At 43.2% G+C, this 20,810-nt stretch overlaps 1 protein-coding gene across 4 annotated transcripts in view; it reads right to left on the bottom strand.

Annotated features, from left to right (window-relative positions):
• The window catches only part of LOC144755443 (putative ferric-chelate reductase 1), a 552,454-nt gene that overhangs the window by 380,626 nt on the left and 151,018 nt on the right, over window positions 1-20,810 (bottom strand). For all 4 annotated transcript variants that reach the window (XM_078644381.1, XM_078644371.1, XM_078644398.1 and 1 more), the window contains one exon: window positions 13,099-13,190. In XM_078644381.1, coding sequence (XP_078500507.1) covers window positions 13,099-13,190 — 92 coding nt within the window. The remainder of the gene's footprint in view (window positions 1-13,098; window positions 13,191-20,810) is intronic.

The following is a 20,810-nucleotide window of genomic DNA, read 5'->3' as shown; positions in this document are numbered from 1 at the left end:
TGTAGGCATAGTGTTGGAATGCGGAGGGGTAAAATTCACTACTGCCACTGCACTCTATGTGACATTAGAAACAGACTATTTCACTTCAAGTAAAATAAATAATTTCAAAACTATAGTAAATAACAAAAAATAAAAAAATATTTAAATATATAACACCTATATATTTGTCTAATTAATATAAATAAATACAAATATTATTTTTATCAAAATACCAAAATCTATTGTCAAAATAATAACCATTTACAACCAATAAATACAATATTATTTACAATTAAAAAGCATAACACAATTAACATACAGTTAAATTACAATTTAAAAACTAGTCTTTTTAATTGTATTACTTTCCTAACTTTCTACCCTATACCTCTGCAAGCTACACACCGCATATCTAATATTTACACATTTTACATAATTAAATATCTATTAAGATATTAATACTAATTAACTACTAATAAAACAATGACATTTTCACCCTTTATCCATACAAGACAAACAACCCCTAATATGTAAAGTAAAAAAACATTAAAAAAGACTTTATATAATTCATAATCAATTAAACAATTAATATTGCTATTTAACTAATAAATACATTATATTTAATTAACTTCTTACCCTTTACTCCTACAAATACAACTCACACGTATAACCTAAACAATATTTTAATTACATATTTACATAATCATGTAAAAATATAAAAAAATAATTTATTATTGATAATTTCCTGCACATCCTTTACCCATAGAAAAAACACAAACCACCTCAAAAATATATATATTACGCAATGTACTTAATTATTTATCAATAAATAATTGTTTATAATAAATGTTTAAATATTTATAATTAATTTACTTTCCACCATATACCCATATAAACCCACATGTTATTCTTTACTTAACATTTTTTTTACAATTAACATATTTTTCAATTAACTATTTATAAATAAGTTAAAATGAATTATTAATAAATTATATTTAATTAGCTTCCCAACCTATACCCCTACAAAACACAGAACCCACACTTGAAACTAGAAAAAACAAAAACATTACACTATTTACATAAATAGTTATCATTCAAATTATTAATGAAAAAATAATTATAAATTATTATAATTAATTTACTTCCAACCCTATACCACCATAAAACCTACAACCTGCACCTGAAACTTAATAACATTTTTTTAATTATACAATTAACATAAATAATAATCAATTAAATAATTTACATTAATTTAAAAATATGTATTAATTAGTTATAATTAATTTACTTCTCCCCCATAACCCTATAAAACCCACAAACCACACCTAAAACTCGAAAAAATATTATTTATACAATTAACATAAATAATTATCAATTAACTAATTAATAGTAATTTTAAAATGTTATAATTTTTTTTTTAATTAATGTACTTCCCACCCCATTCCCTATAAAGCCCACAACCCGCTACGGTACTAGAAATAACAAAAAACGACTACATTAAATTTAAAAACTACAATTAATTTACAAACCAGATTAAAAAACCTAACAACAATATTTGAACAAACATTTAAAAAGTTATAATATATATATATATATATATATTCACTGAAAAAACCATAGGTTATAGACCATATATAGTTAGGAATTAGCATTTACAAAACCTTATTTTACTCACACAAAACCATTGAAATTCCATATATAGTTAGTGCAACTAACTATATATCGCGCACCCGCAATCCACTGCTGATGATGTCACATATTACATCATTCATGACATGGTCAGTGACATCACTGATGACATCACTGATGACATCTCAAATGACATCACTGATGACATGACTGATAACAACATCCAGTGATTTTTTGTTTCTGTAAAGTTTAAATATGTCTTACATATTGAAGATTGAGTGGATGTGTAAGTGTCTGGACGAAGGATTTAGTAGGTGCATGACTAACTGTATGAGTGAGTGATTAAATGTGTCTCACTGAGTGCATGGGTTAGTGACTAAACTGTCTTAATTTGTGCATCTTTATGTCTGTTGTTCTGTAAACTGCTGCATGTGTTGATCAGTAGCTGTATGAGTAACTATATGGGTTATTGATTGATTGCCCAAGTATTTGTATGGGAGACTGAGTGTGTGTGTGGCTGGCTGGGAGGTGTGTGACTCTGTGCAGATCAATGTGTACTTGTATCAATGATTGTATAAGAAGGTAAGTATGTGTTAGTATATGTTTGAAAATGTAAGGTGCTCTATGTTTAACTGTATAGACAAGAAAATGGAAGTGTCATTGATTCTTTACATGACTGACTAGGTGAGTGAGTAACTCCATGGATGAGTGGCAGACTGTGACTGTCTGTATAGGTGTATGAGTGCATATGATAGTGTTGTAAAGATGAGTGATTGTATGTATGAATGATTGTATGGGTGAATGAGTGAAGGTGTGTGTAGACGTAGGAATCAGTGAGTGCGTATGTAGTAACTAGTATTGGTGTGTCAATGGTTTCAAAAATTATACTCTGTATTTAACACTGGGTGAAACAGAGGTTATATTAAAATGTGAGGAGATGCATTGTATTGTCACATGAATGATATCATCAGTGATGTGGTCATTGATGTCAAATGAGATGTCATCAGTGATGTCATCAGTGATGTCATTTGAGATGTCATCAGTGATGTCATCAGTGATGTCACTGACCATGTCATGAATGATGTAATATGTGACATCATCAGCAGTGGATTGCGGGTGCGCGATATATAGTTAGTGCAACTAACTATATATGGAATTTCAATGGTTTTGTGTGAGTAAAATAAGGTTTTGTAAATGCTAATTCCTAACTATATATGGTCTATAACCTATGGTTTTTTCAGTGAATTTTCAAGGTTTTGTAAATGCTAATTCCTAACTATATATGGTCTATAACCTATGGTTTTTTCAGTGAATTTCATTGGTTTTTTAACAGCTAATATCTGTAGCTGTAAAATGTATTCTTCTTTAAATCCAAAAATATATTTTATATGTTTATGAATAATTTTTTTTTTTAATATTTTTTTTTCTTCGTTCCCGCTTCGCGAATCGGGAAGCTTCCCGTTAGCTGACCTTGATGCCGCGAAATAGACCGCGAGCCGGTAAACGTTTCTTTACCGCAACTGCCGTGTTAGAAAACAACATCGTGACGCCTCCCGTCCGCATGACGTTTCGCGTTGTCGCGTGATACGTCATATGACGTGCTACGTTAGCGAACTGGTACGCGAAGCGAGTCGCAAAGCGCAGGTTTCTGGAAGCAAACCGGGAGGCCCTGCAAAGCGCTTAACGTAAACACAGCAGGTCATGTGACTTGGTAATAACACTTTTCATTGGTTCATTTCACTTTTGGTTTCCTAATGATGTAAGACTAGGTCATATAATCTAAAATGAACACTTTTCATTGGTTGAGAACTCTTGTTTTTCCCAAATGATGAAAATCCCTCCTTCTTTCCTCACTCTGACTTTCATCATTGTGAGAGAAAGACCCTTTGTGATCACTGAGCAATGGCTTCTTTAGTAGCTTCAGCTGGTGCTTCCCCACCACCTCCACCACATCCAAGGAAGAGTGGACCACCTGCTCAAGTTATAATTCAACAAGAAGAGGAAGAAGAGGAACAGGACGACGAGCACGAAGAGAGGCAGTTTTTGCCTGAGCAGCCCAGGACGTCTCACCGGAAAGAAAACTTCATTTGGCAATTTTTTAAAATTCCCAAAGGTCAGAAAAAAGTAAATGCAAGATACGTAACTTGCCTTATATGTCAAGATAGACTGTCCAGAGGAACCGAGAAAAAATACAGTTTCGGAAACTACACAATGCATCGCCATATGACTAGGTGGCATCCTAACAACTACAGTGCTGCACAGTTTCGGAACGACCTAGATAATCTCCCTATTATGGCCAGAAGATCTGTTGTACCGGAAGTAACGGGACCAGAGGGCAGGGAGATGGTGCCAAATATACAAATGAAATTTGGTGAAGTAAAACACATCTGCGTATTTTGCGATGGATTCATTTCCTACGGAGAAAGAAGCATCACTCTGATCAACAGAGCTATTGACTATCATATGCAAGTTTGTACGAAACGCCCCAAATAATAAATACTTCTTTTTTTGTTTTGTTGCTCCTGTTGAGCCCTTTACAATGAATCGTTTTCATTGCCCCCTCCAAGAAAAACCCAAAAAAATATAAAACTGTTCAGAAAAATTCAAAAAAAGTAAAAAAATGTTCCGAAAAATAATAAAAAAAATATAAAACAACAAAAACAATTAAAAAAAAAGTTCTTTTCAGAACTACCTCCCCGTTATTAAAAAATTGGTACAATATTTGGAACTGTGCCAACCTCTATTTCTCTTAGTTCGCTTCCCAGTTCGCTCGCCGGTACACGAACCGGAAGCGAACCAAAAACAGTAAGTATAAGGGAAGGAAACAGACACTTATGTTAAAAGAAAGACAGCTATAGGGGAGTAAACTAGAGATACTATTACCCGTAATCCACTGCTGATGATGTCACATATTACATCATTCATGACATGCTCAGTGACATCATCAGCAGAGGATTGCGGGTTTTTTGGCAACGTGCCTTACCACGGTTTAATAACGCTGCCTTTTGCTTTATATAAGTTTTCAAATTGTATGAAATATATACCAATAGGTCGTTATGAACCTTTAGGTAGTGCTTTTCTTCATGAGGTCTGGTCGCTTCCATACACATACAGATGTTTCAAAGATGATCAAGAAGTTTATCTGAATGGAGAGGAATGCACTGAGACGCCAGATCATTCACTAATGTGTAGGCACATACAGTTACACGGTTCATGCAAAAAACACCGACCAAATATGGCTTGCGTGTTGCAAGGCACGCCAGTTCCTGCTATCATCCCCACGTTCAAGTTGTTGGAAAATGGTAGTTATTTGATGCTCAATAATGAAGATTGTTCTGGGTTAATTAAAAGTATTCCTTTTATCGTAACAGTAAGTGAACGGGTTATTTGCTGCAGAAATGTTCTATTTCCTCCCACACATGAACATAGGGAGTTTTCAATCTCGCCACAAATACCAACCTTGGGAGCAGATTTCAACGGCATGGCAAGAATAAGAGCTCTTTTGTCTCAGAGAGGTGGCCTTGAGTTCGGCCCGTGAAACGTTCGTGCTTCACATAGCGAACACCCGTACAGAGGTGCAGACCCTTTTCAATTCAGATTTGCCTTTCCATTTCAGCAAGATGGTTCGGACTATCTCTAACGCATCCTCCACAAAGGCCCTGGCGCACTTTTTTAAAGTTGTTACCAGTGGTCTCGTGACTTCATTTGAGAAAATCTTTGGAGTCATCCCTGCTTTCTTTCATTGTATTTTTTCCACTCTGCTTCGTGGATTGCCATTTTTACTTGCATTACCAGCGGACGCTCTTGTGCTTTTTTACATTTTTAAATATGGATGTCCCTCCTATGCAACCTCCCGCCCTGCAGCTGCTGACACTGTTCCGCAATCGCATGCTAGAATATTATGGCACAATGCCGTTGGCGATATTAAGCACGGCATATGGATTATCTTTTCTATTCTCCTACTTCACCTGTGTCCAGCCTGTATTTCACTGCCTGACCTGTGATTTCGATTGGGCCATTGATTTGTGTCTCTGCGGACCGGTTTCTCCTGACGTCGACTTTAATCAGCTGATGACTCCTATCATTACTCACGAGTTGGTTTGTCCTGGCGAAAGGATTATGGCTGTGGCATTGATGCATGGACTAATTGGTCCCTGGAATTTACTGGCGGCAACTCAGTCTTTCTTGGAACAGAGCTTTCTTGAAAACCCACCGAGCTGTCCTCTGATGGTGATAGAGGATCCGGTGCTGGGAGAGCACGTATGTTCTTTTCCGCTTTTAAATTGGATGGCTGAACTGTTTTCGGATGAAGACGGTGACTTCCTATTGGAGGCTGTTGCAGCTTATTTTGCATACACAGTTATGTCATAGACCTTTTTCATGTTTGATATGCTGAGTACTAGCATTTCATTGACAATTCATTGACTTATTTGTCAAGTTTTTATTATTTACCTTGCCTATTGGCTTAAGACTCGATAAAGTACTTGGCTGTTTTATTTTTCTTTAGCTTTAAATTTTCCTAGTTTTTAATGCTTTACCTTGCGGACCGTCCACATATAAACTTGCAATCTGCTCTCATGAGATGGCACTTCTATTATCTTATTCAGTTCGTTTCCGGATCATGGGGAGGTGTCATCTATGTCCTGGATATCTTTACACCGTGTTAAGTTAGCATGGGCTCATTACCGGTTTAAACGCCATTTTTCCTTTTTTGCAACTTCTGCACACGACACTTAGTTGTTGCATTAGCTTTCAACCTAGTAGTTCATCGTGGTTTACATGAGAATAATATGTTATTGCTCTACTATCTGCTTTGCTTGTTAAACTATATCTGTACAGCGAGTGCTAAAGTTTCAAGAACAACACGATACAGAATTGTTATGAGGTCTGATCTCCACGACTTCATACTCATAACATAAGTGCAACTTCTGCCAATTCTGGGCATGAGGCGGGTTTTATATTGCTTTGCCGAACACACATACACAACACTTGATGCGGTTCACATGAAGAGAGAGCTGGTGTATGCTGATGTGATTCCTTCAAATCTAAGACACTAAAGTATGGGCACGCCCTAAACCAACACAAAGAGACCTTCTTAGCAAATAATATAATATGTGTATTAGGGAGGGTGAGATATAAGCAGCCGCGGGCCGTGGAGGGAGTTACGGTGAGGCAGGGAGGCGGGGAGGGGGAGAAGCAGGGTGGAGCCCTCTCCACCCTGCCCCTCCCCGTCCCCGCCTCCCTGCCCCACCGTAACTCCCTCCACGGCCCGCGGCTGCTTATAAGTGTTGCTAACTCTTATTCATTTACAGCATGTTAACATACTGTCACCATTCGCTTTTTATGTACTAGTAACTATGCTGGTAATTTTGCTACTGATAATATGTGTACTTGTATTATCTAAGATACTACGCCTGAGAAGACGGCATTAGTAAATAAACATTTCAAATACACATGTGTTCTTCTTAACTCCATGTTCTGGTTTCTAAGAAATATATAACGACCGACTGTTCATGAGTTCCACGTATCCTGAGGTACTATAAGTTCATATTCTGGATTGTCTAAACATTGAGAGTTTGTTATATCCAATGTGACACTGTACCTAGCTTGCTAAGGGGTTTTTGATTACTAAGGTGAGTTTTGGGACACCCTAATTCGCCGAGGTTCCAATCCTCTGTCCACAGTTCTGTGTGAGAACAGAAACCCTGCGACAGGGGCACCCCCGACCCTTGCTGGAGCTTCATCACACTTGCGATACAACTCCAGCAATGCGCCACCTTTACGGCACAGATACATCACGCATCTGTGCTGTTTTTGCCCCATGATGCGCCGCATTGTAAATGCAGCACACCATAGGTGACGGAACAGCGGCACAGAATGACTAACACATCCCTGGTGATGCGCCAGTCATCATAAATCTATCCCTATGCTTCTTATCTTGTTAGAGATGAACCGCCATATGTATCATCAAAGTTTTTAGCATTTCCTAAATAGCGAACTTTAAGGAATAAATAGCGATTCTTTACCATTCCTAGTTTGCGATGAGCTATTTACAAATTACCCATTCATTTCCTTCATTTCCATAGGGCGGTTGGACTCACCTTTAGCTCGAACGGCTGAATGGATTTGCACGAAACTTGGCAAAATTGTAGGGACTGGTAGCCCGATGTGCCTTTGCTATGTCTCAAGATATATGCTCCAGTGGTTTTTACGAAAATTTACTTTGAAAAATATATATTGGGCTACATTGGACTATATATATGTTGGAACCCAAATGTAGCCCAATGTAGCCCAATGAAGCCCAATGAAGCCCAATGTAGCCCAATGTAGCCCAAAGATGGCCGCCAGAGACGAAAAAAAACAAATGTAGCCCAAATATCAGCCAGATGTAGCCCAACTATAGCCCAGTGACAGAATGACCAATCAGCGTCGCAAACCTCCGTTACGCGAAGCGGAGCGCTGTTACAGATATATATCTTTTTTTGAACGTTAATTTCTCAAAATCCACTGGAGCACATATATTGAGACCTAGCAAAGGCACATCGGGCTACCAGTCCCTAATATTTTACCAAGTTTCGTGCAAATCCATTCAGCCGTTCGATTATTATTATTATTTTTTTTTTTTGCCCCGCGGGGCCCTTTTAAAACCTCCACATCAAACCTAGGGGGTCAGCGAGGATCTACTATTCCCCCTTATGGTCATTTGCCCCTTCGCTTTCGCCTCCTCTTGTCTCTCGATCCTACCGAGAGACAAGATGGCGGCCGCTACGGACTGTTTGGAATGTTGACAGACGCCGGAGAACCAATCAGCTTCGCTTCACAAAGCTCCGTTGCGCGAAAAGTACGCGTCCTGGAGCGCTGCCCGGTCCGCTGTTACAGATATATATCTTTTTTTAAACGTTAATTTCTCAAAATCCACTGTAGCACATATATTGAGACCTACAAAAGGCACATCGGGCTACCAGTCCCTACAATTTTGCCAAGTTTCATGCAAATCCATTCAGCCGTTCGGGCTAAAAGTGAGGCCAACCGCCCTATGGAAAACTCAATGTTAAAAACACGTTTTGGGACCCCCCTTTTTTCTCGGCCCCCCCTTGACGAACCCCCCCCAAATATTCAAGGGCTGCTCAGAAACAAAATGTGCCATTTTCCTGAAAATTTCAGCCAATTCCGTCCACAAACGCCAAAGTTATTAGACATAGAATTTTCAAAAATCCCATAGAGAAAAAATCCTAACTATATATACCTACTGGCGACCGCCAGTAGGTTATATATATATATATATATATATATATATATATATATATATATACACACAAAATAATTAAAAATTATTAACAACAATATTACTTACTTTAAAATTGATATTGTTGTCCACGATATACTTGCTCACGATATTTCTGTGTCACGATATTTCCAACCCAAAAATTGTGTCAGTCGATGTTACTGATTCGATATTTTATCTGAACACCCTTCAAGAGAGAGTGAGAAAGAAATGGAGGGAGCGAGGGAGGGAGGGAGAAGGTAGAAAGAAAACTACCAGAGAGGGAGAAGAATGAGAGTAGAGAAGGAGATAGAGAGAATTTCAAAAAGGGGGTGGTGATGGACAGAGTATCTGAGTTAATCAGAACACTCCTACCCTGTCAACAGATCAGGGCTTGATCCATCACCATTTTTTAGCTCACTGCACCATCCCAGTTCAGAACCTGGCTATATGCAAATTAGTCTGTCCCTGGCCCAGTGCATCATGGGAACAGGGCAGACCAAACTACCAAGCCAATTCTTCACAGGAAAGGAAACAAGCTTCCGGGGACCGGTTTCTGGCATTACAGCCGTCTTCGGCCCGGCTTGCTTGAATCCTGATGGTGCAATGAGCAAGGGACTCATGTCTGAGCATACCCTTCCACACTCATGGTGGCCAAAATATTTTCAAAAAGGGGGTGGTGATGGACAGAGTATCTGAGTTATTCAGAACACTCCTACCCAGTCAACAGATCAGGGCTTGATCCATCACCGTTTTTTAGCTCACTGCACCATCCCAGTTCAGAACCTGTCCATCACCACCCCCTTTATGAATCGTTTTGGCCACCACAAGTGTGGAAGGGTATGCTCAGATGTGAGTCCCTTGCTCACTGCACCATCAGGATTCAAGCAAGCCGGGCCGAAGACGGCTGTAATGCCAGAAACCGGTCCCCGGAAGCTTGTTTCCTTTCCAGTAAAGAATTGGCTTGGTAGTTTGGTCTGCCCTGTTCCCATGATGCACTGGGCCAGGGTCAGACTAATTTGCATGTAGCCAGGTTCTGAGCTGGGATGGTGCAGTGAGCTAAAAAACGGTGATGGATCAAGCCCTGATCTTTTGACTGGGTAGGAGTGTTCTGCTTAATTCAAATACCCTGTCCATCACCACCCCCTTTATGAATCGTTTTGGCACCACAAGTGTGGTAGGGTATGCTCATATGCGAGTCCCTTGCTCACTGCACCATCAGGATTCAAGCAAGCGGGCCAAAGATGGCTGTAATGCCAGAAACCGGTCCCCGGAAGCTTGTTTCCTTTCCAGTAAAGAATTGGCTTGGTAGTTTGGTCTGCCCTGTTCCCATGATGCACTGGGCCAGGGTCAGACTAATTTGCATGTAGCCAGGTTCTGAGCTGGGATGGTGCAGTGAGCTAAAAAACGGTGATGGATCAAGCCCTGATCTTTTGACTGGGTAGGAGTGTTCTGCTTAATTCAGATACCCTGTCCATCACCACCCCCTTTATGAATCGGAGATAGAGAGAAGGCATGGATGGAGGGAGAGAAGAGCGAGGAGAGGAAGGGAACAGGGCTGGTTTGAGCATTTATGTGGGGGCTGCTTTTGGTTCTCTGGTTTGATCCTAATTGCTGGTTATTATGCTTTGGTGGAAACGCACAGCTTCTAAAGAATCAACAGTCTCACACTAAACCTCCTTCTGAAACGGCTGACAGCAAAAGTGTGCCAATGTTTTAAAACATTCAAATTTATGATTAGGGTCCTCCTTCTCCACAGACACCGGTGTTGGTAAGAAGCTAATCTGCTTTTTGCAGGTTTGTTCATCTCCTGTACTCTACCTGACAGCCCTGCCCAATGTATATTTCAACTCACGGTGGATAATAATACCATAGATTACTTTACATTATTTGATATGCATACCAGTAGTTGCAGGATGCCTAGAGATGTAATGTCAATGTGAGAGTCGAACTGGTGCTCTGCCTCCTTACCCAGAGAGTGGAATAAGTGCCTGATGTCCCACTATTAAGTGAAAAAACAACTGCATCACTTTATGCACCTTACATCAAGTTTCTGGCAGGCTGAGATGACTATCACTGTAAGGCAACTGCCAAGAAGCAGAGGTTTTCCTCTGCAAGATGACCCCAACGCTCGGTCACATGTTTAAAGGTCTACCCGGACATACCTTGAGAAGGAAAGAAACTCCAACTAATGGATGTCTCAATGATGTAATCTAGACCAACTTGGCTTTCTCAGTGTTGTCACCTAGACCACCAGATATAAGACCACATTTGGGGGCCACAGAGCAGGTAGGGGCGAGTGGCGAGTGGCCCCAAACTTTGGTGGTTCATGTGGTTTGCCACACATGCACTGGGATGCATTGTACTTTGGGTCTGCAGACAAAGCCAAAAATACCCGTTCCACACTTGAATCTTAGGGTTGTGAGGATAAGCAGTCAAAGACCTCTCATGGAGGAAGTGTGGGACGTGGAAGCAATAGCTGAGAACTCAATAGACAAACAACAGATACAACAAGGCATTGTCCAGCTCACCGTAAATCTTAGTACAAAGAAAGTACTTTAGTAGCATAGCAAAAAGTAATGGTACACAATTTAATGGAACTCAGTTACGGGTATGTGATTGGAATTAAGATTCCTAGGTATGCAATTATTCTCTCTATTGCATCCTCTCCTTGTTCTATGAGATTCTATAGTCTCTTTGGGACTTGTATCCCAAGCGTAGACATAAGCATAGATAAGGCACAGATTAACTTTACTACGTCTCTACTTATGCAGAGTATTTACCTGCTCATACTGCTGTGACTGTGTGGCACTGCTAAGTGTCCTCCTGACCTAAATGTTAAGTTGCACTTCCTATGGCATGGGACAGAACAGATGGCTTCATGCTGGATTGCAGTTCAGCAGCAGGGCAGCCTTATCAACGGTCACCCATCCTGGCAGGTGGCCTTCAGGCAGGGATTAGGCTTCCGTTTTTTGCAGTGAAGGCAGCTCCTCCACTGGATTTGCTTGGAGGCTGGCCATAGCATAATAACTAGCAATTAGGACCAGACTAGAGAACCAAAAAGCAGCCCTGGCATAAAGTCTCAAACCAGCCCCGCTCCCTTACTCTCCTCACGCTCTCTCTCTCCTTCCATCGAGGCATTCTATAGCCATCTCTCCTCTCATTCTTCTCCCTCTCTGATTGCTTTCTCTCTATCTGTTCCCTTCCTTCCTTTCTTTCTCACTCTCCCTTGAAGCAATTAATCTTGGGAAGCTGGGGAAAGTGATGGAGGCACCAGGAGTTGGCCCCTGCCCCAAAAACCAGAAGCCTCTAAGGGCTCCAGCCCACTGTGGAAAACCCTGCTGGAACAAAAGGCCTGTCTCGCCCTGCCAGCAATCCTATGAGGTTTTCAGGCAATCTAATTGGTTTGTGGGGTCTGCGGATTGTGGGACATCCGCAACACCACAGAGACCTTTGGCTTGTTAGACTAGCCCCTGACTGCTAGTTACCGTGACTTAAAGGATAATGTGCTCACAACCTATTTAATGTCATTACTGGCTTCACCATTCCCACCTGAAACACGGCTTCGTCGATCTGGACAGCCAACTGAGAGCCAAGTACTAGTATGTTCCAATTGTGGAGGGTTCAACAATGGGACCCATCCTTCATTTTACACTTTGATATGCTTTAAAATGGGTGGAAACATGGGGACAATTCCCCAGAACTGCATTATGTGTATAAAGAGGCACATGTTTTGTTCCCTTTTCTATGCATAGTCTTTCTAACTGACTTTCCTTCACTTGTTTGCATATTACAGGAAGTAGAATTTGTTTCAGGTAATCTTGCTGCAGTATTTTCTTGCAACACTGTAATTTATATTATTTACTGTGCTAAGTGATTTGTCCTGCTGCGATCATTCCTTTTGCTGGTCTCTGAACTGAAATGGTGCACAATGACCTTGCCCTTTCACCTTGAGGCCCACCCAGATTTACCTCAGAGAAAGAGTCTCTGGTTACTCAAACTTCTCTGGAATCACTTTGTTATACCCATACACCATCATTAAAAAGCTTGGGGATGTACCACCATCCCAAGACCGATCATATCAATGGAGGACCAGTCAGTTAACCTCAGAGTGACAACCACTTGCACATCAAGCTAACCTCCTTCCACTGTCTGGTATATAGAAGAATCAATGTTTGTGAAATCCATTAAACCTAATCTCAAAACATATACCGACGTTTAATAGTTACCTAAATCGGACATCTCCTTTACCAGAAGCAGCAACCCAAACAGCTGTGACTTTTGACTTCTTTGAACTGCTTTTGTGACATACTGCGGAATTCTACAAAAATAAAAACAAGTCACATAGTATCACAATAAGGAATTTTGTGCAATTACAGATATGAATACACAGAAAGAAAACTATGTGAAATCACAAAGGCTTCCATATTGAAAGAAGTGTTTATTCATTCCATATTGATACTACAGTCTAATACCACGTGCAATCACTTAAGAGAGCAAACGTGTAGGGACTTTGACTCAGTCTCACCAAAGGCTTTAAGATTTTGCATTCTTAAAGTAAAGGTCACCCACATAACCTCAGGTGACAGAATATTTTTTAAAGGTGCTTCTACTGGATCAAATGTTGTACTGGCAGTTACCCTCCTGGCATAAACATAAAAATAAATGAATTTATTTAAACAATCTTTATTTCAGTAATATACCATAAAAGAGATACACATTAAAATATTAAATAAAAAAGGAAACCTAGGGGGTGTGGCTTGAGGCGTCAAGGTGGCGGTCGCACTAAGAGTCCATCATCCGCCTTGCATCCGTCTCCTGCAACTGCCATCAGCGCCCTGCACTGTGAGGTCTGACTCCCCTGACCGACCTGTGCTGCCTGGTGCCGCGGGGCGCGCTCCTCGAGGCCGGTGTAGCCCTGGCTGGCCCGGTCTCCTCTGGCTGCAGTGTACACAAGATGGCGGCCTCCCTGTCGCCCTGAGAGGAGACCTTGACCTGTGGCCTGCCGGACCCGGCGCCCCGCCGCTTTCTGGGCAGGTCATCGCTCGCTGTTACAGTTCTCCTGCGGGCCTGAGATTACCAGATTGTGTCCCGCTTCGAGAGGAGGGTGATCGTAGGCGTCCGAGACCAGAGCCCCACTGGGCCCGCCCGGTGTGATACAGGCTGTGGGACGCTGGTGCCTGACTGCCGGGGGGCGATGCGGACGGCCCCCTAGACACTTGCTCCCGCTGTTGGATTGGGAGAGCGTGACCTACGGGGGCCGTCGGGACTACGGCCGTGGCTGTGGATGATGTGCGGTGCTCCCACGAGGCGGGGAACTCCCGCGGCGGCCGGAGACTACCTGGGGAAGACCCGATACGGTGGAAGAGGTGTGAGGGTGCCTGTGGCCCGGCGGTGTGTTGCTCCCCCCGAACCCTGCTCACGAGCCGCTGAGGCCGCCTGAGAGACCCCCGGGGGGAAGAGGAACTGAGGCTGCTTCAGGCCAGCCTGCTGCATTACCCTTAATGGCCTGCAACCCTCCATGCAGCGTAGACTGGCGATGTCCGGCCTCCTCCCCTGAACCCTGCTGGTAGATCACCGGAGTTGCGCGGGAGTGCCCCTAGGGGAATGGACAGCCCGTGGCCAGCCGCATACTCGTTCCTCGGGGCCTGGGACCCCGCAAGATCTAGCCTGCCCGGCGCGCTGGGGTGGGGCCCTCGGGAGCATCGAGCCCCCCCTTGGTGCTGGATTGTGGCCCATGCTTGGGGCCGCGACTTGGGGGGGGTCTCGGCTGCGGCTGGTGAGCCTAGGAGTTGGTTGTGTGGTTCCCGGTGCGGTGTGCCCTGGCGCCGGTGGTGCAGCCGAGTAGATTGTTGGATCTCTGCCCCATCTTGGTCGTCTGCTGGGAGTCCTCGCCTTCCTTCCCATCGGAGGGTGGACTGCGCCTTGGCTGGGCGGAGGGGTGCGGCGGCCACCGTGTTGGGGCCCCCCCTCTCCTTCTCACTCCTTGAACGTCTGAGGCCCTGCTGCCTGAGCCAGCGGAGGGGGCCGGTGGAACGTGGGCCCGCTGTGGGGCTCCCGGGGGGGGAGGCCCCACAGCGGGCCCACGTCCCGCCGAGAGGCCGGGACTTCGACCGAGACGCCGAGGAGCGGCCGCCCCCCTCTGGGCGCCGCCGCCTGACTCGCTGAAGCCATGGGCAGGAACCGCAACACCCAGACCCCTGTCCCCCTGACTCAGATGATGATGGACCAATTTACTAGACCAGACCGCGACTCTGGTGCCAGCCCTCCACCTGTGCAGGGAGCCACCGAGGGAGATCTCTCCACCATCCAGCAGGCGATAAGCGCATCCCAAGCCTCGGTGGAAAGTATGATCGGGGAGGTGAGGGTGGACGTGGCCCTCATTCGGCAAGATCTCTGAAATGCCACGGCGCGGATCGCTGAAACGGAATCCCGTATTTCCACAGTGGACGACGACCTAGGCACCCTCAAATCACAGGTGACCCGCCTTCAAACACTGACATCGGAGCTCCACTGCAGGGTGGAAGATGCTGAGAATAGGGCGCGGAGGAACAACTTGCGCCTCCTGGGCTTTCCGCACTGCCACCTTCTTTGAAACCTGGATCTGCTCATGGATGCCCACAGAGAAACTTTCCCCCTGATTTGCGGTGGAACGTGCCCACCGGTCTCTCGCTCCTAAGCCACCTCTCGGAGCCCCGGCCCGTCCCGTCATCCTTCGTATTTTCAACTTCCGGGATAGAGACGCAATTCTGGGGGCCGCCAGGGATTTGGGCCCGTTGCTCTTCCAAAATTCCAGGATAATGATATTCCCAGACTACTCCAGGGAAGTCCAGACTCGATGCCGGTCCTACGACGAGGTCAAGCAAAAGCTCAGGGCTCTGCTACGGTCTCCTTTTCCCGGCTCGGCTGAAGGTCTTCTTCCAAGAAAATAATTTTTTTTGATAACCCCCAGGCGACATGGCCCTGGCTCACAGAGGAACGCCCCCTCCTGCCCGGGAAGACCCACTCCCCTGTCCGGAGGCCACCAACACAACAGAGCTGCGAGGCGCCCAAGACCCAGCGGCGCCGGACTAGATCTCACAGGCGGGGCCACCGCCAAGGAGGAGCTACCCACTCACCAGGGGTACAGTCTCAGTTGCCCCTGCCTCCATCCATGAACCGGGACCTCTCCCACCTTGGCCTCCTCCTTGATTGACCTGGGGAGTGTCCCTGGGCCGGACGCAAGCCTACGAAAGGCAAGATCGGACTCGGACCTGTCTGGCAGCCCCATGATCCGCGGATCTGTTGATGGAGAAGGGGCGTGACCGAAGCCACGAACTACATGCCTGGTCTTCATTGGATGAGTCCCTTCACGCTGGGCCCACTCTAGTTGCGTCAAGCGAGGCCCTACCCGGCTCCCATGGAGGGCCGATCAACAGTCCCCCTCCTGAGGGGGTGCCCGGACTGTCCTGTCTTGCTACCCTTGTTCGCGCTCCTGCCTTATTCCTAGCTCCTTCCAATTTTCTGTATCTAATGCAGGACTGAGACTGTTACACCCAGTCAACTTAAAAATCAAAGCTCCTTCTGTTCAGAGCTGTTGGTAGTCATCCTCTAATATGGAAAGGTGCCCTCCTTGGCAAAGTTCTTGACCGTTACTCTTGATCCCTACTAACCGTTTTAGTTTAGTGCATCTCCTCTAGTGGGGTAGTTGGAAGTTTGGGAATTGGGGCGACGGATGCTTCCTTTTTCGAAGTGTAGGGTGGGGGGGATTTGAGGGGCGACGGTGGGTGGGGAGTCCGTTGTCTCCCCACCCCATCTAGGGTATCTACTTTTGCATACCTAGGCGTTATCTTTGACGACAAAGGCACATGGTCACCCAAAATATTAGCGAAACTAAATGTATTGGCAAGATCCACCTTAGCTGTTTTGGGTTTTGCCCGTAAACTGGGAGTTAAACCGATTCAAGCGCTGTTAAAGATATATGATGCAAAATGTATTTCCCTTGCAATGTACGGGTCAGACCTTTGGTGTTTTAAGAATGTAAACGCTATTCAAGTGGTGGAGGATACGTTTTTGAAAAATATTTTATCTGTCCCTCAATCCACATCGGGCTACACTGCCCATCAGGAGTGTGAAGTCGGCTTTGTGGAGGATCGAATAGCTATTGCCCCACTTTTAAAATGGATCTCTATTTGGCTAAACCCTGAACTAGAATTGAATCAGGATATCCTTAGAGATTGTTTAGCACTTGATTTTGGGTGCCGTATCCCCTGGCTGAGTTATGTTTATAAGTTATCTGTCAAATTGGGACGATCAGAACTGTTTAACTCGCCTGAGAAGCTGGTGAAAGGGGACATCAAGTGGGTTAAGGAACCCTATAAGTTAGTGGCCTGCATGGCCAGAGAAGATAGAGAGCTGGTTAAACCGATGTTAGGGCTCACCAATTGCTAAAAACATCATGTGCTATTGAGCCATACCTGAAAATTGTTAACTCTAATCACCGTTTTTTATTACTTAGATTCAGGTTGAACTAATTTAATTTCCTCCTTGCTGGATCTCTGGGGTGGAAAATTTGGGGATTTGCTCTTGTGATGGCTTTTCCACTAAAGACACAATGCACTTTATCTTTTTTTGTGAGCACTTTCTTCATATTAGTAAGCGTTTTATTATCCCTCTTTTAAAAGATAAAGGTTTTATGCAACCAGCTCTCTATTATTTGCAGCTACTCTCGAACGTATGGGAGATTTTTAATATTGCTAATTTCCTCACTGCGGCTGTAAGATTAAAGAAGAAAATTAGATGGGATTAGTAAATGCGATGAATTAGCCCAAATTAATTGATGCGGAGGATGTTTATTAATGTTTACTCAGTTTTAAATGACGTTTTAAATGAAAAGATAATAGGTACTGTATGTATTTTTAGCTTGTATATTTTTGCAGTGTTTTATGGCTTTTGTTAATAATTTTGTCTTCACATAAAATGTTTAGTATACTTTTATGGTTTTTGATATGAACCGAATAAAGTATTTTGACTGACTGATTGTCCTTCTGTCCTGACAGTGATGTTGATTATGTGCAAACACGTATCGACCTTTTTCATCTTATTAGAAAACTAAAATTGTTGAAATTGTACAGAAGCCAAGAACAGATACCTAAAAATGAAGTAGAAAAACACATATCTAACTTGCAAGTCGTTCTTACAATTAGTGACATAGGTGCCCAGGTAACACTACATTAATTTGAATAGGGGGTGAGACTATGAGTTTACAAACAGAAGCCATCTTGGAAACAATGGGTATTACATATGATAAGTATCCCGTTACAGTTTAGACCCAAATCCCGGTTCATGCCACAAACCCCTCATGGTTGTATAGACATGTTTCAAAAAGTTGTTGTGAGAGAGCTCAAGAAACTTCGATTTGAGAAAGGGAAGAAAATGAATAATATTAGCTGGTCCCAAATGAATGCTTCAAACAACTTAGCCTCAGACAAATATATTGTTATCAGACCAGCCGACAAAAGTGGCAATATTATGATTGTGCCAAAACAGATGTATATCAATTAGGCTATGAGACAATTCATGACAAAGAAAATTATATGAATACCATCAGAGAGACATTCACTGCAAGTATTGTTGATGTTCGAGAGCTGGAAGGACAAAGGGATTATTGAGTTCAAGGAGTTTGCCTTTTTGAAATGTGAATAGCTTCATATTCCTGTGCTCTGCCTTCTCCCTAAGATATACATGGGCCCGCTATCCTCCTGAAAGATCCATAATCTCTTCTCTTCAATAGCTCCAAATTTGTTGAATTCTTTCTGAGACCATTTGCCACAGCCCTTCCTTCAGATATAAAATAAACAAAGGATTGAGTCGAAAGAATTGAAGGGGTACCTTGGAAAATCATTTTCTCCCTATGACCCTTGATGTTACATCACTGTATATGAGTATTCAATATCAGGGTGGCATTTCTGCCTGTGTACATTTTCTTTGAGTGAGACCTCTTTCATAATATTCACATATTACATACACAAATGATTTTAGACATGATAAGATATGATATTGAGAATAACCTTTTTCTGTTTAATGGCTCCATTTACAAACTACTGTGTGATACTTCAATGGGTACCGACTTTGCTTTCAGCTATGCAAATGTATTAGTGGGCTGGTGAGAGGAGCAGGTGTCCTGAGCACTAGAATTTGAGGAGGATATGGAACAGGTGGTCTTGTGGTTAAGATATATTGATGATTTTTTTTGATTTGGTGTGGGACTGAATTTTCGGCACACAATTTGTCAAAAATCTAAATACCAACAATTGCAATTTGAAATTTACTTGTGAGGCCAGTCACAGTAATACATTGTTTTTGGATAAACAGGTAAAAGTATCTGGTGACCATCTATAAATAAGTCTGCACCGCAAACCCATGGTAGGCAACACCTTATTACATGCCCAAAGTAGGCACCCATAAGAACTCAAATGCTCCGGGCAAAAATAAATTGTAGCTCCAGTGAGAGTTTCAATGTTGAACTAGCATGGATGTCAAAAAGATTCAGAGAAAGGGGTTACCATAAGTGGGTGATTAAGCAAGCTGTGAAGAGGATGTTAGAGAAAAACCAAGAACAAACTCTTTTCAAATCAACAATGAAAGATAAAACAGATCCCAAATTTGTAAATACTCGCATGATCACATAACAAGAAATTTAGATGAGTATGAGAGATCATACATAAAAATTGGGGCATTTTACAGTGGGACACTGTGATAGGGAACATATGTTCAAGGGCCCATGGTCACTGTCAGGAAAAGTAAATAGGTTTGTGACCAGCTAATAGACAACCACATTTCTACTATTCACAACAATACAGGGGTAGACGAAGCACTCAAGGGTTTCTTTGTCTACAGTAAATGCAAAATATGAAATATTAGTAAGAATATGAGAACCTTTCCTATACCATCTGGTTCTGTACATAGAATAGAATAATCCATTAAATATAGTTCCACATATGTAATTTGCATTTTGAGATTTCTGGGTAATAAAGTGTATGTTTGGGGTACTATCTATTCAGTTAAATGTAAAAAAAAATGTAAATTGATACTTGTATAGCGCACTACTCACCTGCAAGGGTCTCAAGGCGCTTGTACGAATACCGCTGTGGAACCCATCCTGGCTTTCCCTGTGAGGTGTCCACTCCTGTGCACCCCCAAGGTGGAGGCCAGGCATCCTTAGCGTTGTGGGGCCGTTGTGGAGATTAAGCAAGCTATTGCCCAGAGTTGCAGAGTGGGACTCCATGATTGGAATAGGCACCGAGGCGAGCATTATCAGGTCCGTGGAATTTTGGGCCCAAGACCCGCCGAGGCGGGGAATAGAACCCTGGTCCCGGGCTAGACCTCTGCATCAGGGTCTGCCGCTCTAACCATTGAGCCACATTTCTCCAGAAAGTAATCTATGCCCCTCCACTCTATGCCATTTTATGACACTCTTTGACATGCCACTCCACAACACTCAACTTGATGATAATCCATGTAGCCCACTCTACTCCATGTCCTTCTACTTTAAGATTAACTATGACACACCACCCCCCTCTATACCTCTCCGCTGTATGACACGCCACAACATTCCACCCCCTCCACTCTATGCCTCTCCACTCTACAATACTGTATTCCGCTTTACTACTCGCCACTCAACTCCACTCTACGACACCTCATGCCACTCTAGAACGCTCAACTCCATTCTGCAGCACTGTACCACACACCACTTCACTCCACACTATGATACGCCACTTCATTACACAACACTCCACTCAATGACACTACAGTCCAGTACAATATGCTATTCACTCTATGGCACAGTTCTCTACTTTATGAGATGCCACTCCACTTTACGACAAGCCAAGCCACTCTACACCACTCCACTCTAAGATAAGGTACAACATGCCACTCTATGGCATGCCAATACACTCTAGCC

Source organism: Lissotriton helveticus, chromosome 1_1 (assembly GCF_964261635.1).
Source record: "Lissotriton helveticus chromosome 1_1, aLisHel1.1, whole genome shotgun sequence".
NCBI lineage: Eukaryota > Metazoa > Chordata > Amphibia > Caudata > Salamandridae > Lissotriton > Lissotriton helveticus.
This window is presented reverse-complemented; position numbering and strand designations above follow the sequence as displayed.